This window comes from Pollachius pollachius (assembly GCF_949987615.1).
Source record: "Pollachius pollachius genome assembly, chromosome: 14".
Classification (NCBI taxonomy): domain Eukaryota; kingdom Metazoa; phylum Chordata; class Actinopteri; order Gadiformes; family Gadidae; genus Pollachius; species Pollachius pollachius.
Window position 1 is genome coordinate 7771138 of NC_136947.1, and position 26186 is coordinate 7797323.

The 26186-nt window shown below is 44.2% G+C and overlaps 3 protein-coding genes across 4 annotated transcripts; all 3 read left to right on the forward strand.

Moving 5' to 3' along the window:
* Window positions 1-13944: 13944 nt before the first annotated feature.
* LOC307086231 (forkhead box protein Q1-like) lies at window positions 13945-15320 on the forward strand. The gene has a single exon (XM_079751370.1). The coding sequence runs from the start codon at window positions 14094-14096 to the stop codon at window positions 14904-14906; it is 813 nt and encodes a 270-aa protein (XP_079607496.1). The 5' UTR covers window positions 13945-14093; the 3' UTR covers window positions 14907-15320.
* A 1243-nt stretch (window positions 15321-16563) lies between these two features.
* On the forward strand, window positions 16564-19320 carry foxf2a (forkhead box F2a). Of its 2 annotated transcripts, XM_079751369.1 has the most exons (3): window positions 16564-16817; window positions 16940-18100; window positions 18896-19320. In XM_079751369.1, the coding sequence occupies exons 2-3, from the start codon at window positions 17137-17139 to the stop codon at window positions 19060-19062; spliced, it is 1131 nt and encodes a 376-aa protein (XP_079607495.1). In that variant the 5' UTR covers window positions 16564-16817; window positions 16940-17136; the 3' UTR covers window positions 19063-19320. The 2 variants fall into 2 exon arrangements, with proteins under 2 accessions (XP_079607495.1, XP_079607494.1); XM_079751368.1 differs by having other exon boundaries at window positions 16564-18100.
* A 3783-nt stretch (window positions 19321-23103) lies between these two features.
* foxc1a (forkhead box C1a) lies at window positions 23104-25498 on the forward strand. The gene has a single exon (XM_079751366.1). The coding sequence runs from the start codon at window positions 23352-23354 to the stop codon at window positions 24810-24812; it is 1461 nt and encodes a 486-aa protein (XP_079607492.1). The 5' UTR covers window positions 23104-23351; the 3' UTR covers window positions 24813-25498.
* The last annotated feature ends 688 nt before the right edge of the window (window positions 25499-26186 follow it).

Below are 26186 nucleotides of genomic sequence, written 5' to 3' on the forward strand. Positions count from 1 at the left end.
GAGGATGGCAGAGAGGGGTAGGAGCTTGTTCTGTTGTGAGATTTAATCTGATTCGATATTATTGAGTTGTAGGTGGCAACGGTTGATCTGGCTCTGGTTCGGTTTGGAATCAGGTCATCGTGAGATGAGCCATAATGGATCAATCACTTAGTGTGTGTGTCATCCAAAAGCAACAACAAAACAGCACACAACAATATCACATCTTGGACATGAAGATGTGAGTGATTAATACCCTTTTTAAAATCGATGCTTTGACAGATATATTCTTCTACCCTCTGGCCGGCGGGTAGATCAGTCACCGTTCCCTGAGTTCTGTTTGTCAAGGGACGGCTGAACCATACGAGTGCATGGCGTGCGTATGATGATGTGTGTATTCATGTTTAGCAGTTAGTTACAGTTACTGCGCATTAACAGAGCAAACATGGATGACATGTGGCGCCTTCCAATGCTTATCGATTCAATCTTTGTCATAGAAAAATAAACCTGGGGTTTTTGACTTACATTGCCTGCTCATGTGTATCGACTGCATTTCAGTCACACGTGCCTGTAGGTGACATGTAGTGTCCATAGCGCCATTGATGTTAGTCTAGCCCAAGGTTCTGTCGGTTGTTTAATGTAAGTACCTTCTTGAAACAGACTGCAAACAAAACTGGTGTGTTTATTTCTCAACAAAAAGTCACTTCACCGATGTGTGATTTCTGTACCACTTTCATTAAAGCCCCGGGCTGTTTTTCATTGGATTTCTATACTTTCACAGCGGTAATATCTCATAACATAAGTGGAACACACCAAGGTCTCTTTGAACCGTCTTATCCGTGGAACTTTCTACACAATGAGTCCAGGGTTGACCAACAGGGGGAAGGTACGTCCCTCCTCTCCCAGCAGTTTTGTGTTATCAGGTCAGGGATTGGGAGCTCTCTGTTTTTCTGCCCCATTCTGGTCCCTATTGTTTGTTTTCTTTCCCCTTGTCTCCCTTGTCCCTCTTCTCGTGTGCGTCTGGACTCGGGCTGATGCTAAAGGCGGCGGCTCCTGTTTCAAAGGGTTTATTTTGATCTGGCAACACAACACGGCGTGGCGGTGAGAAGCTCTGCGAGGTCAACGGTTAGGAAGTGATGTCACCAGAGGTGGGGAGAGGAGGGGAGCATTCCTTTTTTAACTTTGACCCCCCTATTGTGCAGTTGAACCTCCTCTTCACACGTCAAGCTCTTTGATCGATATCGGCATCAGTTGTGTGGGGTATTTCGGTGTGTGAAAGAACGATTTTGTGGAGGCTTAAGAGGGGTTAGGGGCGGTGGTAAGGAATGATAAACGTGAATCCAATGAGCCATCCCAGTAACATTTCCTCCCCACTGCCCAGGTGAGCGTGTCTCTCGCGGGGTTGAAAGGTCACTTTTGGACCCAGGCTTATTCGAAGAGAAAGAGAGAGCGAGAGCGAGAGCGAGAGAGAGAGAGAGAGAAAGAGAGAGAGAGAGAGAGCGAGAACATGGCCTTTTTCTTCAGAGACACTGAAATAGAATTCCTCCTGACCCCAGAGTCACCCACCTTCTCTCTTCAGAGCCGGACAAACACTGACTCCTGCCTACGTGGGGAAAACATCCTCTCTGCCTGTCGTCAGACGTTTCCTCAGAAAGGTAGAGCTGGGTTCTCGCCCCAGTTTCACTCATCCTTACTGGGAAGCAGCTGGCGGCTGGCGAGGCCTTGCACTAGTTGCTGGGAATGAATAACAAAGTCCAACTATGGTGGTGGAGGAAGAGTTTGGTTTCGTTGAAATTGGTCACACCATATAATGAGATAGGATTAAGATAGGATAAAATAAGATACGTTATGTTTTTTGTTGTTGTTATTATCGTTAATGTTATTGGCATTGAAGTATCATCTACTAGTTTATATTTTGTGTCATTTATTGTTATTGTTGGTGTTGTTAATGTTGGTATTATTTTCGTGATTATAGTTAGGTATGTTTTTTTTTGTTGGTATTATTTACACTAATATCATTATGCATAGTTATTGTTATTTGCATTATTATTATCGTGACGAGTTATTTGTGTTTTTTGTTGGTGTTGTTGGTGTCGTCAATATGGTTATTTATGGTTATTGTTAATATTATTAATAACATCGTTATTTATTGCTATTATTTACGGTTTTCATGATTCTGAGGTCTTAAACAGACCTGTCTGCGGTCCGTGGCACCGTGTTCATACACAGCCCGAGCGAGTCTGAGCGGAGGAGCAGCGATCCGGGCCTAGCCCAGATGAATCACAGACGGCCTATCAATTACTTATGTTCACCAAACCTAAATGAGCAATGTTTACACAGACAAGTGATTCGTGTCACATTACCATGGGAGGTGAGATCCTGTGGCAGGGGATTGTTAATCTGAATGGGCTTGGGCGGCCGTCTCTCACGCACTTCCGACGTTCTCCGTCATGGAAGAATCCCTCATTGGCCCCACCTGTTCCTTAAATACAATGGAATATAATGACTGACGTGATTACATGTCTTTACAAATGGAAGACACTCTAGGACAAGTGAAAGAATTAGATAATGGGGTTGATTATATGACGTTGTGAACACAAGAAAGGCGACACCAGCTTTTTAACAAGCAAACTCTCCCCGTTTGTGACTTCAAACAGCAAACATACTTGCGTTAATCTCACTTAGATCTCGGGGATACCTCAGTGTATGCCTCAGCTCACAGTGTTCTTGAAAAGAAGATCACATTTCAAGCACGGTTTACATTCTTCGAGCCGTAGACATACCACACACAACGACATATTTGAATGCAGCCAAGGAGTTTAACGGTAGAGACGTTTTAAAATCGAGGACCAATCAGAGACGTGCAATGGGTTCCCGATATTTATTTGGTAGACTCGACTGTAACGGAATTTTCTCAAAATAGAAATCACCCTAAAAAGTAACATCTACTGAACTCCTGCTTATGCTACAATGTCTGCTACTAATCTCAATTATCGTCATGAATTGTTCAAGTTATTAAAATGACACTTAGATCTACATTCCTCAACGATGTGTGGGCCAGCAACCGACTTCTGCGAAGACGTTGTTTAAAGTGCTTCAAGAAAAACAGATCCTACCTAAGCTCGCCCGAAACAATAAACATGTCAACAGATTACAGAGGGAGGGTTGCTCTGAGTCATGTCTGTTATGATGCTGCGTGTCACCCTATGTTTTCATCACGGATGATCCCCAGGGTGAGGCACCGAGCAGGCTAGGTCAATTCTTACACACGGGGGCTATTTTTAGTGTGTGAGTATAATGCACTGGTGTATGATACACACCATGACACAAACACCAACACTGACGACCCGGTTGCAGGTGGGTGACCCGTACACACCCAAAGTGAAACATGACTCGTTTCTTTCTCTCGCTCAAGCACACACCAACACAAATACACACAACCCTATCCATGCACATGCATACTGAAACACATTCTCTCTCTCACGCACGCACACACACACACACACACACACACACACGCATACATTAACATTCACTCACACATACACACGTACAAATGTACGTACGTATGTACGTCACATACACACACACACACCCACGCACACACACACACACACACACACACACACACAATCCCCTCCTGCACAGACACATATCTACAGAGTCCCCCCCTCCATAACCATCCTACCCCCATACACACACACACAAAAACCAGAAATGCAAATATAATGAAAGGGAGACTGAAATATGTGAATCGTCTACACACACACTCAACGCACACACCTCAAAGTATTTTTTTTCACATGTTAATTATGTGATGTACAAAACACGTCACAGCAGAGATCCACACACAAGTCTACCAGCGGATGAGTAAGTAAGTGTGTAATTCTATGGGAGAAAACCAGCCCTCAAAATAGATCATGAAGTGCTCCAAGGCCATGTCGTAGTGGCGGCCATTGTTTGCTAAACATGGGGTTTACGGTGACTGACATCATGATGCCTTGTCTATTCGGAGCAACACGCACGTCTCTCCCACAAAGACCCAGAGCGGCTGGAAACAACTGAAATCCAAGCCCAGGTGATACCTATGTGGCGGAAGGCTGCTGTGGACCTTCGAGGCAAATGCTGCATTTCAGAGGAACTCCCTCACCTACACTATGGGGTTTCCCCGGCGAAGGAGAGAGCGGGAGAGAGTCAGTGACGCCTGTGGTGTCCTGCCATCCAGAAGCACTGACGTCACTTGCTTGTTGGGGTTCACGTTAAAAGGCATTGAACAAGGTTTAAAATAAATGAAAGCCTAGGAAATAAATACAGATTCCCCAAATGTTCAAACAGGCACATGGCACACACACACACACACACACACACACACACACACACACACACACACACACACACACACACACACACACGCACACACACTTTTCCACTGACTTCTCCCATGCCTTCGAGGCTTGTTGTAACAACTGAGAGCACACACACGCACACGTACACGTACAACACACGCATACTTGCAACTGTAAACATTCTCCGCCTAACACCGGCACTGGGGCAAACACAAACCAGATTCAGGGCAGGGAGCTGGGGCGGGGGAGGCGGAGAGCAGGGAGCTTGGGCTATGGGGAGCAGGGGCTATGCTCAGCAGCATGGGGACAGGACTACAGGCCCCGCATTGCCCTGGCACTGTGGGGGCTGGAAATAAATATCATTAAACTCAGATGTCAGATCGCATTGGGCTCGGAGGGCTGCACCATCCCCTTGCCGTCCGTCTTCACACAAACACAGACACACACATGCACACACACACACAGACGAGGATACACAAACACAATCATACACATGCACACACACACATAGACACACACACACACACGCCCACATAAGCACAAGCACACGTAAGCACACGCGCACACAAGTATACACACCGACACACACACAAGTGTATTCACATACACACACACACACACAAGCACACGCACACACGCACACACAGACGCACACACACACACACACACACACACACACACACCCCCACCCACCCACCCACCCACCCACACACACACACAGACACAGACCACCTGGGAGCTGTGTTTATGGAATCCAACAGACCGCATGGGAGACCGCATGGGAAACAGACATGACTTTAATTTTTTTCTTGTTCTCATCTAAACAGCCTAATTCAATAGCTTCAGCGTGTATTCTTTTATCTAACTGGTGCCTGGGATTACACCAGATAAACCGTGATCACAGGGAGAAATCAGTTTAAAATAAATAACGACAAACCATCCCTTAGGTGGGATTAGTGTTGTCACAAACGTCGTGGGGGCATGACATTTGAAGAATCTAAAAACGTCACGTGGCATGTGAAGTTCAGACTGTTGAGTCAAATTAAAGTTCAGAGTTAAATCCTTGACAACAGCAACACATGTAAACACAACACGGTAGGTAACCAAAAAAGGGTGAAAGTAATTAGCATGATAATCACAGTCATTATCGCAGATGTAGGGTTTTGTCTCAGCTTGATTACAGAAGCTGAAAAAAGATGACTCTCCAGATGACTATCTCTGCCTGTGAGTGTGTGTGTGGAGCGTAAGTGTGCGTGTGTAAGGTGTGTTGGGCGATATCTGCATTGCTTTCGTGCAAAGACCGTGTTTCACAGGCAATCACCTGGAGGGAGTTCCTTCTGTTAGCACGCAGGGCTCTTTGTTGTCTACACGGTCTCTCTCTCTCTCTCTCTCTCTCTCTCTCTCTCTCTCACCCAAACAGGTTGAGTGGATGCTGTAACGGTAATGTTGCCTTGGCACACTGCATCTGAGGGGGGATCTGTCCGTAGTCCATTTTATTCACTCCTCTCAGGCCCTGAGCTTTTCTTTTCTTTTTTTATAGCCCAGCGAGACAAGTTGAGCCCTGCCTACATCGTTCAGTACTGTGTTTTTTTCAAACAGTTACTGTAAATAGGCATTTTGTCGGCTGAATGCACGCGAGGTGTCACGGTCTAATCGTGTGATTGCATAAACTAAACTGTTGGCTGAACAAAATGTTTCAGGGCGATCTACAAAATCTACAAAAAGAATTGCACAAAGTTAACTGCTTATATATTGCTGTGTGTGCGTGTGCGTGTCTGTGTTTGTGCTAAACCTAATCCATTCCAAAGCTGGAAATGCATTACACAAAAGTGTACGTCCATGTTTTGCTCTTTGTGTTTATGTGCTATTATGTGTGCTAACAGCCGGCAGCTAAGAGATGTCCTGTCCAGCCTGTGCATATTTTCCAGTGTTTTTAACTCAAAGAACTATCATTCAGTCTATTACAAACCACAAAATAACCTGAAAATGAATCACAATTACGGTGTTGGTGTGTTAAAAAATACAGTAGCTAATAGAAGCATAGTATATGAGCTGGTGTAGTACAGACAGTATCGTGTACTATATGATAGGTGTAGGATAGTACTGTATTAAGACGTGTTAAGAGACACAAAACGTGATAATACTTACTGATACTGATACTAATACTGTCTGAAAACCATGCCGATACAGCCATTTCCAACGGAAACAAACACACAAAACTAACTTTGAATTACCTCATCTGAGACGGTAACCTTGCATAGAATTCCCGTAATACAGGCCGTAAAATGCAAACATGCAAGTCTGCTTGACGCCCATTTTAACCTTAGACACAAAATCTTATCACGTCGCAAATCTGACGGCTATACGACCGCCTCGACGACAAGATGGAGCTTGAGTGGTAAGCACAGCACGGCGGTTGAAATGTTGCCGATGGGGACCCTTTTCTACGCTGCTTGCTATTTGATGTTGACAAAAAACTTGGAAGGTAAAGCGATACGCAGGCTCATATGTTACATACTCAGGTGCCGGCAGAGAGCAGGTCTTCACCTGTTAATAGGGTCGAGTTGGATCTGTTTTAGATACGTGATCTGTGTGCCTGGAGGCCACCAGCACGGCCAAATAAATGGCTGCAAAATGTGTGTGCATGATGGAGAATAAAGAATTTCAGGGAAAGAGAAGGTTATCCACAGGTAATGGTGTTCCTGGTATTCCTTCCAGGACAGTGATAGCGTATATAATCTGATATGAAGATTGCATTCAACGTTAGTGCTCAGTACTCATGCATATTCTCCACCATAAATAACTTGAGACTTCGATGAATATAAATCTCAAATCTGGGAGAACCGCGTGTTTTACTTTATTAAATTTCCAATCTGTAGCTGCGATCGGGATCTTTAGCTGTGTGTTACATGGAACAGATCACTACTGGAAACAACAACGGCCAGACCCCAACTAATGAGATATGGTTTAGCATCTATCTCAGATAAAGAAGGGGGCTGAAAACTAAAACAACCGCATCATCTTCCCATGGTTGTATCCAGGGGCGAGGCTAGCCCATTTTTAGGGGTGCTGAAGCACCCCTTAAAAGGGGCTCAGCACCCCTAAAACTTGGGAGTAAGAAATGTTATTCTAAAAATTATATTTGTTCGTCTTTGAAATTGTTAAATAATGTCCAAAACATAAAATCTTTTGAGTTAGTTGAACCAATGTTAAAATTATGAAGTTATTTTTCAATAGAAATATTTTTTGTTTTTGTGTGAAAAAAGGGTGGGTGGTGTGGCAGTGGGGCTCATTGAGTGCTCAGCACCTCTAAAGCTCTGACCCTAGAATCGCCCCTGGGCGTATCCCTCCTTTACCAACAGCGAAAACAAGTTTGGCAAACACTGGTCATTTAACCTTTCCCCGAAACTGGTGGGAAGACTAGCTAAAATGTTCTGTTCGGACATCAACACCCTTCGACAAAGTGATTGTAAAGTTTTAAAGTCAAACCTGTGTGGGAGATTGCTCTGTGGATCATTAGCTAAACAGGAAATGTCACGTCGCTCCGCCTCTCACACCTTCTGGTTTCCGAAAAAAAACGCTGTACAGACCCACCCAAGAATTTAGACTATAGTATAGTGGAAATTAACATCAGGCCAAAGCAATTTTAAAGTGTTCATGGTGGTGAAGTATCCATACAACAAGGGTGCGATTTGTGAAAAAACCAGAGGGGGGGATAATTTTGAGAAACATTTTAAAATGTTTCAAAATGAAGACGGACCCTGTGTATTTTGGTTGTTAATTATTACGATGTAATGGTGAAAATACTTTGGGTGGGGGGGATAATTTTTATCCCCACCGAGGATAAAAATAATTCAGCAGAGGGTAGGACGTGTAAACCAGAGGGGGGGATAATCCCCACCATCCCCACCGGCAAATCGCACCCTGCATACAACCATCGTGCTGCAGTGGGACAACGCTAATGGACAAAGCACTTCACTTTGGCACATCAATTGCACTTCTTAGAGCAATTGATTGTTTGGGACTCCAACAAGCATGCTTAGACGGATGCGTTCTACTGGCCCTTCTCGTCAGCGAGGAGTTGCCATGGTAACGGCTCCGTCACTCAGCCATGGACGCAACTGCTGTTTGTCAGTAACAGCTTGTGAAGACCAGGGGTCTGCTTTACCCACTCTAGCTGGCAACAAAGACTGACGCAACCAAAGAAACACCACCACTGCCCTGCCGGAGGTGTTCACTTTTTCCCTATTCGGTCCCTTGCTATAATGATAGTATACCTATTTTATGCAACATGGTTATTTTGTATTAATTTTAGTGATGTCAAGCGATTAAAATATTTAATCTTGATTAATCGCATTAATGTCATTGTTAACTCGTGAATAATCGCACATTTTTTTCCTATTCTTAATATCCCTTGATTTCGTGCTGCTAGCCTTTTAGTGAGATCAGAGAGTGTTGAGAAGGACAGTAATAAAATATATTTGGTAAGATGGATATTTGAAGAGAGACCCGCAGTGAAATCAACCCGGTCCACTTGACATCGGGTAGGTGCATGACAGTGGTAGGCCTACCGTAAAACTTCAATAGCCCAGGCTTTTATTTGTTTCAATCACTGAACTTTCGGACAAAACTCTTACTCAGCAAAGATGGGAAATACTATAACAATTATTATTTAAACCAGTATGAATATTCCTACCGTACGTAGACCCATACACATTACCAGGCTATTGAATAATGCCTACACACACACACAAACACACATACACACACGGTGGCGGAGTGATAATCGGGAGAGTCTGGCGAATTCCCGGTGGGCCGTTAACGATTCGGGGCTGTCGGGCTAATTACTGCGGGATAACAATATTGCATTTATAAAAGTTCCTTGCAGCGCCGTCCAGCAGCGTGAGCTGTGCGCCCGCAACTCGACTCACTCAACAGACGCAACACTCACAAACTGTCAACGTCGCAACCAAGTTGATTTTGTCTAGAAAGGAGTAACTGAGCGGCCCCTCCCAAAGTGGTACAGCCCAGGTGGGCCTTGAACTGCGATTGGTCAGAAAGACGTAACAGCTAATAACAACATTGAACTCTCGTGCAGGCTCGAACAGAGTGACACACAAACACACACACACACACTTTTAAGGAGTTTTTCACCCGCTTCGTATCCTTGCTTGCCCCAACAAGTTTGTGTGGCGTGCTTGTTGCTTTGCTTCCGGTGTAGCTACTTCCGGTATGGTGTTGTAGTTTTTCTAACGTGACTAGTTGTTGCTAGACAGCAGGTGTAAAAACTAAAACATTTGCCAAGCAAAGAGAGCGTTAATCGCGCGATAAAAAAGATTAATGCGTTAAAATTGGTTTGCGTTACCACCGTTAATAACACGTTAAACTGAGAGCACTAATTCATTTATTTAGTTGATATTTATCTTCATTGTAAGAAATATGTATATATGTATATATGAATCAAACAAAGCAATCATTGTACAACCGTGGCCTCACCTACCCCTTCAGTGGGGATTTCCTGTGTGTGTGTGTGTGTGTGTGTGTGTGTGTGTGTGTGTGTGTGTGTGTGTGTGTGTGTGTGTGCGTGTGTGTGTGTGTGTTTACATACTTTCTGTTAAAAACAAGGAACAAATAGCTTCTTTGTGTTTGTGTTTAACAAACATTCCTATCAAATACCTATTGCTACTACCTGATTATGTCTTAATCACAAAATCACACTGAGGGCCCTATCTTGCATCCGGCGCAATTTACTTTCTCACTGGCGCATGTGTCGTTGCTAGTTTGCAACTGGCGCAGAGCTTTCTTTTCCCTCCTGCGCCACGCGTCTGTAAATTAGGGAATGATCTTGCGCCCCAAGGGGCGGTTCGGCGAAAGGAGGAGGCATGTTCTGCCGCAAACATGCCCTGGTGCTATTTTGCAGTTTCGGAAATCATTTACTTTAAACCAGGAAATACCTGGTTTAAAGTAAGTGGCGCATTGTTCAGATGCTATTTTAAGGGTGCATGCATAATGTTGCTTGTGCACCTCGTGCATACACTTTGCTTTTCTCATCTACCTAGCCACGTATTCTTGGTAAATTATTTGGGAAAGAACAGCTGATACAGCAGTAATAAGCTGTACTTCTAAATCAATGAATCTGCAAACACATATTTTCTTGACACAGACATCGTGCACATGCGCATAACTTTTAGGATTGATGAGTATTTGATCGTTGTGGAAGAAAACCATATTCCCTGTGTGAATTAGGCCATATTATTTGTCCATAAACTGAGCCATTTGAAGTTTGAAATTCATGTGCATCTGTCTCATCGGAGACTGCAGACGCGCTGTCAAAATATCAACTTGTGAGATTCAAATGCGCTCATGGCTCTTGAAGTGGATGGGAGCTGGCACTCTCATTGGTTTATTGCACGTTACACCCAAACCACAACTACGGGTAATTAGACTACTTCAGACCAACCCTTTTTAGATTTGCGCCGGGCGCAAGAGTCATTTTTGCGCCCGTAAAATAGCAACATCGCCATAAAACCGCCCACAAAGCTACTTGCGCTTGGCGCTTCTCACTTGTGTTTCAGACCGTTAAAATAGGGCCCTGAGGATGTTATAGCCTTGACCTGCATCAGGAACGAATACGATATGAAGTCAAGGATATTGATAACAAATTATAACATTATTAATAAGCGACTATAATGATTTGAATATCCTTTACTGTCGGTTTCCTCAATACACAGGGGCATGATTCACATTTTTGTGTGTAAATTAGGACTCCAACAAAGGAGTAAAACATTAAAAGAGGTTCCTGTTTTGCCTCAGCAGGGAATCTCTCCTGCGTGCTATGATAATTGCTGCTTTAAATACATTTTTGTTCAAATGTATTCAGGGTGAGCTAAACCTGCATGCCGACCAAAATATAATCAATTTGGAGCCGGCAGAACGTGTAGAGGCCTGCTTTGACTCCTCTCTACCCTCCCCTACTTTTTATATAAGGAGGCATGGAACAACTCATGGATTGTTGACGGACTACGGAGAAGTCACTGGGTAATACGGAAACATATCAGATGCTCAAGAGAAATCTCATCTGGAGCCTGCTGCTCACATGAGCTCATGCAATTGGGTATGCCTTCTGATAAAACAAAAGGCCCACCGTGTACACACGATACAGTGAAGCGAATCGGAAGCGATAAATCTTCGTAAACTGTTTTTTTTTAACTGTATGATTCGGCAGCTGCACAAGTATCAAGTGTGAATGTACGAATGTGAAGGCCAAGTGTGTGTATAGAAGAGCACGTAAGAATTCAGCAACCGAGGGGCAAGATGTTTGTGCCGATCAGTTCAGCACAAGGCCCCTACCCAAGAGTTCACTGTAACAGTGGCATCAAAACAAAGCTGTCAGAACACCATTATTATTGTGTCTGATGGAATACACGCCAATGGTGGGACAGAGAGCTTCTACTGTACAAACGAGCACACTGCTCCTGTCATGGGGAGGCCCAGGAATGTCTGGAGACAACATGGAATCCCTGTGTGTCTCTTTTGAAACACTCGACTTCACGTCTGACTCAGAGGCTTTGTTATGCAGCGGCGTAGACTTCAGTGAAACATCTGAACATCTCACTTTTTTGTTTTCCCCTCCTCCCCTGCCTGCTTCTCACGCTATGGTCTTTTTCTATGTTTGCATAGACAGCGAGACACAAGCCCTGCAGCGAGAGCCAGGCAGACTCTGTGCCTTGACAGGTTGACAGTTTTACGGGGGTTATTTTTAGATCTCGTGCAATAAGCTGCGACAGTTTACGTTAATGGCTAGGGTTGTTTTTGAACTTTGTCTCAAATTTTCTTCTTTTTTTTAGAACAACAATTTGTTTCTCACACACGTTGTTTCTGAAACTATACGTTAGGTAATCCATACAGTTTCTGAGGCAACCCCCAGAATTCCAAAGTGTGCTTTCATCGTCTCATCCATAACAAGAAAATGAACACAAAAAAAAGGTGTTCTTTACAGTCTCCCGCCCTTACTGAATCTACAGAATTTATTTTCTGTTTAATGAATGAATTTAAATTAAATCCTTTTAAGAATGTTTTTTTAATAGTCAAGTGCAACTGCGACAAATCACACACACACTCACACACACACACAAACACACACACACACACACATGCATTGTGATTGTCCCTCAGACAGCCCCGTCTATGGCAACTATCTCATGCCCAAAAAAACAATAAAAAACACACACACATACACAAATAAAAAAATATGACCAACAGGCTGCTACATGCACAGGACAGAACGCCTATGCCATTTGAGCTGGTGTCATTGTGTGGTCGCTTCATGGCTTACGGGTACTGTATATCCAGACTCTTAACAACACTGACCTCACCGCTGGGATTGGGTGACGAAATACAACAAAAATAGATCATTATTGTTCAAAAACACATGCAACACTGGCCCCTTTCGAGTCACAACAGACCCAGGGGATTGGTGCTTAGGCTCCGATGCGGTTGGTGTGTGACTGGAGGATTGGGATGGTGACATCGGAGTGCACCATCAGAACCAAGAGTGTCCATTAAAACGCATCTCAGCGTATGTTTATGAGTAACCGCGCGGGATGAGTTGTTCAGGCAGGGGTGAGTGCTTGGGAGGCAGAGAGCTCCCGTGCATCTCAGAGGTTCAGGATGGGCCCTACATTCTATAGCTTTATTCTATGCTGACCCCCACCACACTCTTTTGCTAAAAGTGAATGACTAAAGCAATCTTTATCTTGCTTTTGTATTTATATGTATTGTTGTTTTTCTATTTATTCTGTTTATTATTACTCTACCAATTCTGTCCTGTAAGTTAGAGGAAGATGTTAAGATGTTAAGCCCTTTGAGACTGTAACTGTGATGAAGGGCTATACAAAAACAAATTTGATTCTAATTGAATGTAATGTGAATTTAATTTAAGTTGCACACTAAATTTCTATCCGTCCATCTCTCTGTCCAATCAATTTCCACCAAGAGGCATGTGGTCTGAACCCCAAAACCTTGATACTGAGGATACATTTGGTGGCCTTTACTTTTAGTACAGGATAGATTTGACGGAGCCAAAATGGTGGCCTATCATTTAATGCCATAACGAATATGGTAATATGGTAATCATGAAGATGTTATTTCTGTTTTCTTTAAAATCCCAATTTGCGTTTGGCCAAGCATTGGTACATATAATATTAATCTTTCCCTATTTAATTGAGTGTGCATATTAGTCTAAAGAAACAACTGGACTGTGCAAAACGCGACGCATCGTAACAGTGTTCAGGCTGACACTCCTTCCGAATAAAAAAGACTCAGTACGCCACCTGGTTGTCTCAGGTAAAACAGTTCTTGGATCAAATGGCGTTACCCAAAGTGTTAGTGTACAGGTCAGCTGAGGGGGAGGGGCCGAGCCAGACTTATACTTAGCATGTTGTGTGTCACCTGTGCGTTAAACACAAAGTATGTAATTCGTGGAAACTATGAGGAGGCTGCTGAGGAATGTTAATTTAGAGGTGATAGCCCCGCCCATTGGAGGCCGGCCCAGAGGTGAGTTTGCTATAAACAGCTTTCGAGGTAAGCTGAAGGTGAGACTGGCTTTGGATTGCCCGTGGACTGTAACTGTTTTTTATTGAAAATACACACACTCACGCACAGACACGCAGATACTGCCGTGCGTAATAGGTGAACGCCGTACAACACTTCCAAGAAGGGACATGCGATTTTAGTTCCGCGCAATAGAAACAGAACCACTGTCAAAAAAACATGAAGTTTGAAGTGTTCTGCGGGAGCCACAATCATCACAGGAAACCGCTGGACCCAAGCGGGGACGTAGAGGACAAAGTGCGGTCTCCTCTTTACGGCGAGGAGGAGCTGGGGTCGGACGGGGACTACGTGTCGCGGAGCCCCCCACCTGCCACGGACGGCAAGGGGAAGCCCTACATTCGGAGACCCAAGCCTCCGTACTCTTACATCGCCCTAATCGCCATGGCCATCCGGGAGTCCTGCTCGGGACGGCTGACCCTGTCCGAGATCAACGACTACCTAATGCAGAAGTTTCCGTTTTTCCGGGGCAGTTACACGGGATGGAGGAACTCGGTGCGCCACAACCTGTCCCTCAACGACTGCTTTCTGAAGGTGCTCCGGGACCCGTCCAGACCCTGGGGCAAGGACAACTATTGGATGCTCAATCCGCACAGCGAATACACGTTCGCCGACGGCGTATTTCGTCGCCGGAGGAAACGCATCGTGAAGAAGATGAGCGAGGAGGGAGCGGACCTCTGCGTACCGGGAGAGCGCACGGGAGAGCGCACCGTGGAACCGGGGATGTCCGACACCAAAGTGGGATCCTATACCAAATTCACGAGTTCCTTCGCCATAGAGAGTATCCTGAGCACGCCGTTCAAGCAGGAGAAATTCAGAGACAGTTTGATAGTGTCCCCGGGTCTGATGTGGCCGTGCTACACGGGCTTCCCCGCACCCCAGCCAAGTCATCCGGCGCGCTTCGCCCCGCATCTCAAGTCAGCGCTCCAGATGGACTCCATATCTGCGCATGCGCTTCCCTCTTACGCGCGGTAGCGCGTAAAGGAATCGGAGGGACTGAATTTCGGGTCGGATAATGACGTTATGTCCGTGAAAGCGTCATCGGTCAGAGCACCTGCTGCTGAAAAAAACACGTCATATCGTGTTGATGATGACGGAGATGGACCGTTATGGGGGAGAGGGACTGACTTGTTTCAACGTTGCACTTTTTAACAGCGTTTATCAGCGTTGTTCTTTGAACGCTGATATGTTTAATATTTCGGTTTTTTATTCAGGGTAAAGGTGGCCCACTCTGACAAAGAGCACAAGGTCGTTGGATCCTCGGTCATTTCTGAATCCAACCCCCATTTGAAGCTCGATGGTATATAATGCTATAGTATGTCCATTCAACGTCCAGAAAATTACATTTTGCAGTTGGTCTTGGACTTATTTCCACATGTATATTCTGTCCTTAATTTAATAAAAACATGCTTTAAAGACGATCTGTAGTTTCAGTGGTTATTGATGAAAGGGTTTGAGCTGAATCTGAGAACCATTTTTATTTTATTGCAATCAATCAATATTGTTCATGTGATGACGATGATGATAATTATTACGATGATGATCAATATTGGGCATATAATTAACATTTTTATTATTTTTATTCTACATTTTCAATATTATTATTCGGTGTATTATAAGGATATTTGTATTATTCTCAGGTTCATAGGCCTACACAATTAATTGTATTAAATAGTTTAGTTTGGTTTACACTAAATTTATTCTGGGCGCGTTGGAGGCCAGTAGGTCTGTAGGCCTAAGACTGCTGCGTTTTAAGCAGGCCAACTCGAACGCATCATTTGTTGCAGAGAGACTCCTCAAGTTGTCTCGTTTGTTTGCGTCTTGGAAGGTCACTGCTAGCGGACAAGGATATTCAATATTTATATTTTCTGTCTGGCGCTGCAAATAACTGTCGCCTTTTGTTCCGCATGCGCAAAGCAGCACATTATCCTCACACCCCCTTTTAGCCAAACCATCCTTAAAAACAAATAACTAATCACATCGACCAATGCGAAACATTGTGTACCCCTTTTTCAGATGTACGCCAACAAAATAAAACATTTTTCGATTATTCTACATCATTAGACGTGAATTAAACTGATTAGTCTGATCTTTGACGTATGAGGTCTCGGGTCCATGTACTGTCCTAGGCTAATCAAGTCGTTTCTCAGGGGTCACGCCGCGCGTGGTAAGCCGACACCCGCACCCTGTGTGGTATGTGGCTGCAGGCGCGAGTGGAAAGAGAAAGGCATCCGCTCGCTCGTGCCTACCAGGACCAACCAATGAACGCTGCAGTTTAACTGCAATTTCACCGAATCAGACATTGCTCAACACACACACACACACACACACACACACACACACACACACACACACACACACACAGATATAAACAAACGCATGCAAAGCAGCGGAATACATTAAATAGTTTATAGACGCCCCCCTTTTCTTTATGGTCTTGGTCGTGCTTCAATGGGGATGGAGGTGCTTCGGGTGGGTGGAGGTGGGAGGGGATTTGTTCGCTGTGTCCGGCTCCCACCCTGGTCCCGAGCCAGAGAGGGAGGGAGGGGAGGTCTTCAGTTCCTGCCAATTTCTAGGAGGGGATTGGGGAGTAGGCCTATCCTACCAGAGGTCTAAGAATTGATAGGTGGTCGCGTCGTGGTTTGGCGCACTGTATATGCGCACCAAGCAATACGGAGGAACACGATTTCTTATTTGATTCCATATATTTCTGCTTCTTCTTCTTCTTCTTCTTCTTCTTCTTCTTCTTCTTCTTCTTCTTCTTCTTCTTCTTCTTCTTCTTCTTCTTCTGGGATTACCGCCAGCGATGGTCCGGCAGCAGAGGAAGGAGGAGCAGAGGCTGTGCTGATAGACAGCTGGAGTTCTGCTGGGATCTTTGACCAACCAGTGAGTCGCGCGGCGGGGACACGAGACTCAGATTCCACTCATGTGTTGCTATCGCATTATTTCAATCATGCAAATCCGGCCTTTATATTTTAATATGTTTATCGTTAAATGCATCCTTGTAGTGGCCTGACTGCTTAGTGTATGGGAGAGCGAGAGAAAGAGGGAGAGCGAGAGAGCGAGAGAGCAAGAGAGCGAGAGAGAGAGAGAGAGAGAGAGAGAGAGAGAGAGAGAGAGAGAGAGAGAGAGAGAGAGAAAGAGAGAGAGAGAGAGAGAGAGAGCAAGCGAGAGAGCGCGAGAGAGACAGAGGGAGAGCGAGATCATGACGACGGCGAGCCCCCAGCCACATCTGGACCAAGCGGCGGCAGCGGCATCTAACCCTATGGATACAGACATGCTGGGGGGGATGGAGAGCTCACCCGACGCGTCAACCAAAGTAAAACCCAAAGGGACCTCCGGCATGAGACGCACCGAGAAGCCCCCTTACTCCTACATCGCCCTGATAGTGATGGCCATCCAGAGCTCACCCACCAAGAGACTCACCCTGAGCGAGATCTACCAGTTCCTGCAGGCCCGCTTTCCCTTCTTCAGGGGGTCGTACCAGGGCTGGAAGAACTCAGTGAGACACAACCTCTCCCTGAACGAGTGCTTCATGAAGCTTCCCAAGGGTCTCGGCCGACCCGGCAAGGGGCACTACTGGACCATCGATCCGGGCAGCGAGTTTATGTTTGAGGAGGGCTCGTTTCGACGCAGGCCCCGCGGATTCCGCAGGAAGTGCCAGGCGTTGAAGCCCATGTACCGGATGATGAACAGCTTCGGGTTCGGGCCACCCATGCTGCAGCAAAACTTTGATTTCCAGTCGACGTCTGCTGCGTCGTTGCCCTGTCACGCCAACGGTTACAACATTGACTTCATGGGGAACACGGTGCCAGGCAACTTCGAGGGGCTAGGAGGGGGGCATCATGTCGCACACATGTCACAAAGCCCCGGGTCATCGTATATGAGTTCATGCCAGGCCAACTCAAACCCGGATTATTGCCCTGAGAACAGTAATAGCCCATTGCAATCGTCCCCTGGGATGGTGGCATCTCTGGAATGTCAGTCACCGTATGCCAACAGCAACTCGCATTGGGCAGCATCGCCTTCTGTCCCCACGTATATCAAATCGCAATCGATGGCCTCGAATTCCTCCACGTATTCCGCTCTGCATCACTCAGGGATGTCGCCTTACGCTCTCGACCAGGGCTATCTTCATCACGGGGGACGGGATGGTGCTGACATGTCAGGTATATATGTCATTGTATTTCATAAGATGCACAGGCCACAACACGCTCAACAAGAATTTCAAATATAGGCACTGGAACGAACGAGATAGCCCAAGTCAAGCCAAAGCGAAGTGAAAGCAAATTTAAATTCGTTCATGTAATGTTCAATAATATTACGGTGTTAAAGATACCTTTTAATCTCTGAAACAAATTGAATCAATTAAAATTAGTAACAAATCGTGTGTAGGCAATTGCCTATTACAATTTAAATGGCCAACATTATTGGAAGCTAATAATAATTGCCAATTATTATATATAATATAATTATACCACTTGGCCCATGTAGTCTAGTGCTACAAATGATAATAGTAATAACAATAATAATAATAAGATAAATATGATAACAATAACAATCATAACAATAATAATAATAATAAATATTTGATAATAATAATACAACAGAATTCAATAAAATTGTTATAAACTATTTATTAATAATATGTATAGCCACATAAGAAATAATGGCAAGTCTTCAGTCACAATATATTTTTGTTATCATAGCCTAATGCTAAAAATAAAGTATATATCATTAAGCTTTACACAGTAGGTTATTGCAGTGCTATTATAATGTAATCCATAAATTATTGTAACAAATGTCAACAGAAAATAAAAATAATTGTACCAGGTATACGATACTTACAGATGCATCTTTTTAAAGACACTACATATAATAAGTACAGCTAATGGCTACATTGTTTTACCACATGATTGCTAGGCCTGTATATACTAACTTCTAATACTTGTGTTCCTTTGCAGTGGGACTATCTCGGTACTCAAGCCATTCAGCACCAGGGTGCGACAGAAAGGACTTTGTTTTGAACCTCAACGGGATATCCTCCTTCCATCCCAGTACCAGTGGATCTTACTACCACCAGTTCCCCCATCATCACCAGTATCAAGACGTGAAGCCCTGCCTAATGTGACCCCAGAGCACTGACCCAACTTTCGTTCCAAAATTAACAAAATCATCAGACTCATTTTAAATGAAACAGCCAATGTAAAATAAAAGAATACATGAATTCATAATGAATATTATACTTCGCCGAACAAATTGCTATAAAAAGTGAAGTGGCTTGGCATGAATTTCTCTTCAGTGTTGGTATTTCCGAGTGAATTACAATTTGTCAATGTTTGTATTAAACCACGGTTGCATACATTTAGGTCAAGTAGCCTATGTATTATGTTCAAGCACTTATTTCTGTTTGATGTTCCGTAACAATCAAATAAAGATATTTATTTGTATGCCTGTTAGTCCAACATTAGTATTTTATTTTATGTATATTTTTTAGCAGATTATTTTTGCAGTAGGCTACAATTGATTAAAGGCCTAGAATATATAGGAGGTATTTCACAGCCTTTTGTTTTGGAATATATTTCAAAGCCTAGTCTTTATACGATAAATGATATCAGCCTTTAGCATTAAAGCGATTCAATTATTAGACCCTTACATTTTGAAAGATTTGATGCATTTATATGATAGGCTGCTTCGAAATGTATATTTAAATAGTCTATAGGCTATTATCTCCTATTCTTGTTTAGGAGATTTGTGCCTAAATGCTAGTATAGGCTTTAGGCCCACCACGATAGGCCCTTGGCCCATCAACAATATAGCAGCCTACGAAATAACTGCTTACCTTTAGGACTTTGAGCGCAGAACCCCGATGCTCGCCTGCCTTTTGTAAAAGGGCCGATCATTTCGCGTGGATCTACCACCACCTAGTGGTGATAATGGAGAATCCGAGTCTCCGCTTCGTAAACACATTCGTGACATATTGGTTGATTAACAACAGCTCTAATGATAACATTACACCTTTACACATTCATACATGGTCGTTTTCAAATATATATGTAATAACTGAAGGGTGCAGTTGTTACTATTCTGCACATATTTGTCTCAGCTGTCCTTCAGAACAACAAAGCTATGTCGTATTTCATAATCGTTGTTTTTGAAGAACGACACGATCATGAATCATCAAGACTCACCACTAACCATCCATAAAACGACATGTCATATTAGGATAATATAGGCTATACTCATATTGTATATATCAGTGATTTACAACGTAACATTGAATACACATTTAATTTACGGTGGTTCGTTTTATTGACACTTCAAAAGGGGCCATCCGACCCAGGCCCATGCAGAACACGTATAGTCCGACAGACGCATTGCCTTTATGTTAATTCCCTTGCAACCTGCCCTCTATCCAAAATAAACGAGGTAGTCATTATACTATACTATACTATGCATGTAGGCCTCTACCTGTGCCTAGAGTTCATCATCCATTCAATTGTGCAGGGTGGCTCCGCATTGGGAGCGCATTACCGAGAAATGCAGAAAATTCTTTTCTTGTATCATCTTTCTAAGCCAATCAGGGTTTACAAACACGCATTATATTCACATGATAGGGCTAGAATCCTTTCATTAACTTAACTTGACTTGTTTGGATACAATTGTATCACAATGTGTTTGATCACACTAAAGGACTGTTGATTTATTATCATTTATTTATCAATAAAAAACAATCAAAATTCTCACTTGAAACATGTTTGACACTGACTTGGCACATTCCGCATTTCCAACTATCCTTATTCCAGATGGATTGACGTCACGCAACCTTTATTTTAGGTATTCTTTAAAACCTTTAGAGACTTGTGATCAAGGGCTGACACAAGCGTGGGATTGGTTGGATTCGTTTAATTATTTATTTGACAATGCGGAAGGGAAGCTTTGTCTTTCACACAGCTCCAGACGTATGCTACATAAACCAACACAAGGGGGCAGCAGTGTACTTTAAATAGACGTTGGAATGAAATCCAAACCCCGGAGGGGTCTTTTAATAACAAGTAACACCAATGATGCATTGATCGTGAAGCACAACAATCAGCCAGAAATCTATTGCATACTTTCTTTCAATCAAGATGCATCGTTGACTGATTTATATGATAAAGGGAAAAAATATAATTTTAAAGAGGGCCAAGCACTATACTACTTTTCACAATAATCGACAGAGGGAGCCAAATTCATACTTTTGACTCCTTTGATTTGCGTCAATCTAACTTCTGTTGTATATAGGCCCAGTCAGTGTGTCTGTCTGTCTATCAGATTATAATCTTTTTTTTGTTGTATTTTTTAATTCAACAATCACTACATTAATTATCTTATCCAAATGTATTTGAATAAGCCCCCCCCCCCCCCCCAAAAAAAAGGCATAGGACTATTATTATTTTAGGACCGAAACAGATCTAAAAGGGCCTTATATCCTAATACTTCGATCTAGGCCCTCAACAATGTTAAGGGTTGGTCTGTATAAAATAAAATAATAAAATGTGTTAGGCATAGATGTTACCCTCAAAAATATAATTGTTGATGAGGATATGTTGCTTCGCCTTAGACTAAGCGCAACATGATAAAGTAATGCAAGTAATGATTGTGATCGCATTCGTTTTTGCATTCCATTTATATTGTTTTTACAAATGTATTTATGATATTAATTTGATAACAGAGGAACCCTGGGGATGGATTTTTTTTGGATGACTTCGTCCAAAAAAAAGAAAGAGAAGAAAGAGAAAAAGGAGCACGTTGTGGTTGTGAATTGAATAAACAGCCAGAGGCAGTGGAGAGAGTTCATGCCCTGGTCCTGGTAAGAAGAAACCAGATTGGACCAGGCCAATCCGCGGTCATTTCATTAATACGACCTGGAAGGGATTACTGCAATATTGCGACCCTAAATTTGCCTTACAATGACCGCTTCACAAACTCGCTTTCCACAGTAGCCAAGCTCTTGGAATTATACCCTATCAAAGATTAACTTTCATATCACTTTAATTGTGATCAATGTTACTGTATGTAATAGTTATATTGTAGCGCATAGGCACTTTAATGTCGCTATGTAGCAAATGCACACTACATAAAGTATTGCGGTAGCAGAAGGCCTATGTATATTTTATTACAGTGATTCTTTTGATGATGCTGCAGAGCATAAAATACAAAAACATTTCGTTCCTAATAGGTTTATCACAACATTGCACTTCTATAGCAGCCTACATAACGACCCCCCCCCCCCCCCCGCCACACACACACACACACACACACACACCGTCATTTATACCACCGTCTTGAGAAAATGGAGACATTTTAATAAAAAACGGCAGAACGAGAGGTGTTGCTGTTTCCCCATATGGTGGGTCTTTTAATCTTTTTCTTCTCCGAGTCAACTCTCACACCTTTGGCCCGTTCTCAGGCCAAACTCTCCCCATTCCCCCTGTAAGGAGAGACGGCGCATTTGCCCGCCACCCACCGCCGGTGACGCGAGGGCCTCCGCGGTGCTTTGATGTCCCCGGGGCCCCGCTGCTCGAGCTGATTGGGCTTCTTAACATTGGGATGGCGTTATCTCATAACGTGTCGAATACGTCGCTGCATTGTTTTTGTTATTCACTCCTTCGTTTTAAAACGCAATAATTAACTAACCGATACGTCCTCTGAAGTTATTTGTATTCTAAAATTAAATTCACTTGAAACTTAGGCCTACTTTATTATACCTAAGAAAAATAGAAGTTTATCGTTACCCTTAATTACTCATGGAACCTTTTATAAAAAAAATATCTAGTTGATTGCCGACTTATTTCAATAGGTGGATACCTGTGTGTATTATTAATTTGTCAGAACAATGCACGCCTTTTATTGTATAAAGACCTAAATGTGTAGCGTTTTGAAGGCCACAATGTGATAGGGATCTGTGTCCCAGCTTCGCTCTTGACTCTAAAGTCTGGGGCTGCATGGGGGAGTTCCCAACACCTCCAGTTTCTAAAGCCCTGTGTGTGGCCACGAGTCGGTCCGTCCCCGCTCTCCGAGGGCTGCCCGGCCTCCGATTGGAGGACTCCTGCACTTTTGGGAGGAGCTTCATTGGCAGCAAAAGGGAGGAAAGAATTTAACTGCGCAAAAGTACTGTGTGGTGACGGATGCCCAAGGTAGCCTACAGAACTTTCTAAATGTGTGTTACGCACAGAGATGGGACCGCTTTAAACGTGATTCAATTCCCTGGAAGCACGAAGCATTAATTTCGTTTCTTGTTTTTTAACAGTGACTGGATAGTGGCTGTGATTTTTGATCGGCGTTAGAGGAAAGGAATAAGCGGACGTCTCCCTGCTGCGTATTTTTTGGAGCGCTCTTTTCTTCGGATCCAAGTCGAACCGCCGAGGGGGTGCAAACATGCAGGCTCGCTACTCCGTCTCCAGTCCCAACTCCCTGGGCGTCGTTCCCTACATCAGCGGCGACCCGAGCTACTACCGGGCCGCTGCGGGTGGCGGGTACACCGGGATGCCCGCACCGATGAACATGTACTCTCACGCGGCCCACGACCAGTACCCAGCGAGCATGGCGCGGGCGTATGGACCGTACACGCCTCAACCCCAGCCCAAGGATATGGTGAAACCCCCGTACAGCTACATCGCTCTCATCACCATGGCTATCCAGAACTCGCCTGACAAGAAGGTGACCCTCAACGGGATTTACCAGTTCATCATGGAGCGGTTCCCGTTTTATCGCGACAACAAGCAGGGCTGGCAGAACAGCATCAGACACAACCTGTCTCTGAACGAGTGTTTTGTCAAAGTTCCCCGCGATGACAAGAAACCCGGCAAGGGGAGCTACTGGACGCTGGACCCAGACTCGTACAACATGTTCGAGAATGGAAGCTTCTTGCGCAGAAGACGACGGTTCAAAAAGAAGGACGCCATGAAGGAAAAGGAGGACCGACTGCAGAAGGACACGCCGGCCAGGCAGCAGGGCCAGGGCCGGGACGCAGAGCAGCCGGTGCAGGGCTCCCAGCCCGTGAGGATCCAAGACATCAAGACGGAGAACGGCAACGTGACACCGCCGCAGGCCGACTCGCCCTCCCTGAGCACCGTGCCTAAAATAGAGAGCCCAGATAGCAGCAGCAGCATGTCCAGCGGAAGCCCCCAGAGCATCCCGTCCAACAGGTCCATCGTCATGGAAAACACGGAGCACCACCAGCAGCACCACCAGCAGCAACAGCACCACCACGGCCAGGCCTCCAGCCAGGGCTTTAGCGTGGACAATATCATGACCTCCCTGCGTGCGTCACCCCAAGGCGCGACTGAGCTGCCCCCGGGCCTCATAGCCTCCAGCAGAACCCCGGGTATCACCCCGTCGTTGTCCTTGAACTACTCCCCCAACCAGACGTCCGTCTATAGCTCCCAGTGCAACCAGAACTCTATCTCCTCTACCTCCAACGCGACGTATCACTGCAACATGCAGGCCATGAGTTTATACGCCGGGGACAGATCGGGCCACCTGGCTGCTCCGAGCACCACCGTGGACGACACATTGCCCGATTACTCGATCAGCACGTCCGCCTCCTCCCTGGGCCATGGGAACCTGAATTCCGGCCAGGACGGAGGCCATCACCCGCACCAGGGGCGGCTCACCTCCTGGTACCTGAACCAGGCCGGGGACCTCGGCCACCTGGGGGCCGCCTACCCGGCCCAACAGCAGAACTTCCACTCCGTGAGAGAAATATTCGAGTCCCAGAGAATCGGCCTGAATAATTCACCCGTCAATGGGAATAACAGCTGTCAGATGTCGTTTCCCACCAGCCAGTCTATCTATCGCACCTCGGGAGCTTTTGTATATGACTGCAGCAAGTTCTGATGAGCAGAATGGCTTCTTTCATTTCTGACTGACTCTTGGAGTGAAACCCCAGAATAAACTGTTCGTTCACGGGCCTCTGCTTGGGACTAGTATGAAACGATATGCTCCAGCAAGAGACACAAAGACTTGATTTTTGGTTTAAAGAACAGTGTTACTGCAAATAACACGTAAGTCTCTTCTTGCTTTTGCGGCCTTTGCGTTATGTGTTGAGGATATGTGAACTTTCGTGGACATATTCGTGTAAATTGCCTATAGTAATTTATTTCTAAACTGTAGCCAGATAATATGGACCAAACACCAAAGAAGTGTTTCGAAATTGAATGGCCTTAATTGTCCACCAAAATTGTTCCATTATAGCGGAATAAGGAACATGTATATCACCGTACTATTTCAAAAAAAATCTTCATTTGTTAAAAAGTTATTTGAAGGACTTGCATTGTTTGTTTAATAAATTGTAATTTCATGTGAGTTTACGTTACGACTGATTTTTTTTTAACGTTTTTTTTAACAAGGGCTAGTATTTTTTACAATGAACTTTATGGTAAACACTAAACACAATTTTAAGACGGTTTTCGAGTCCAGTCACAATTGAAGAAAGCCATTATTAATGAATGCGTATTGGCTTTATCAAGGCAAATATCGTTGGCTACTGTCTGCAGATATAATTTATATAAAATATAATTAAACTGTATTTCTACCTGAAAAATAACCCTGTGTTTCACTTGTTACACTGCATTAGTTAGGCTACCCATAGGAGGCATGTGTGAAGCCGGCCTCGCCATACATCCATCATATTTCCCATTGATGTGAAGTATCAACCAAATACATGCTACCATATATACAAATGAACGTCACTGGGCTATATCTCCGTTTTTTAAGGGTTAGTTATTAATATTGGAAAGTGGTATATTTGTGCTTGTGTCAGATTATGCAGACGACCTGACATGACGTTGACCCCGGGCCCTCTCGCCTCATAACAACACTTCTAGACATGGCCTACTAAAATACCCAACACATACGTTTGTTTGGATGGCCACGTGTATTTAGGAGCGCATTCCTCTGCTTGGTAAATATCGTGCCCCTGGTGCCAAAGATAGGCCTGATGTCACTCGTGTATGGCTTCTCCATGGGTTCCAGTTTCCATTTCGTTTTATAGGTAACCGCTTGTTAAAAAGGTACCTAAAATCATTTTTGAGGATAAAACGACAACATTGTGTCGTGCACATAACCAGATGGTTAAATAGTACTAATACTTGTTAGTTGGTATTCAAAAGAATGGTCTGCATATTTTGTTTCACTGCTGTAGTGTAATTGTTTTTATATCATCTCGTAAAAGCGCAGATGCACATTCACAAATGCACTTGGCCTACAGGC

What these genes read in the sequence shown, in the direction of transcription:
- LOC307086231 (XM_079751370.1), top strand. Translation starts at nt 14,094, where the DNA reads ATGAAGTTTGAAGTGTTCTGCGGGAGCCACAATCATCACAGGAAACCG.
- foxf2a (XM_079751368.1), top strand. Translation starts at nt 17,137, where the DNA reads ATGACGACGGCGAGCCCCCAGCCACATCTGGACCAAGCGGCGGCAGCG. An exon ending in GGATGGTGCTGACATGTCAG is followed by an intron (nt 18,101 to 18,895) that starts GTATATATGTCA and finishes GTTCCTTTGCAG; the next exon opens with TGGGACTATCTCGGTACTCA.
- foxc1a (XM_079751366.1), top strand. Translation starts at nt 23,352, where the DNA reads ATGCAGGCTCGCTACTCCGTCTCCAGTCCCAACTCCCTGGGCGTCGTT.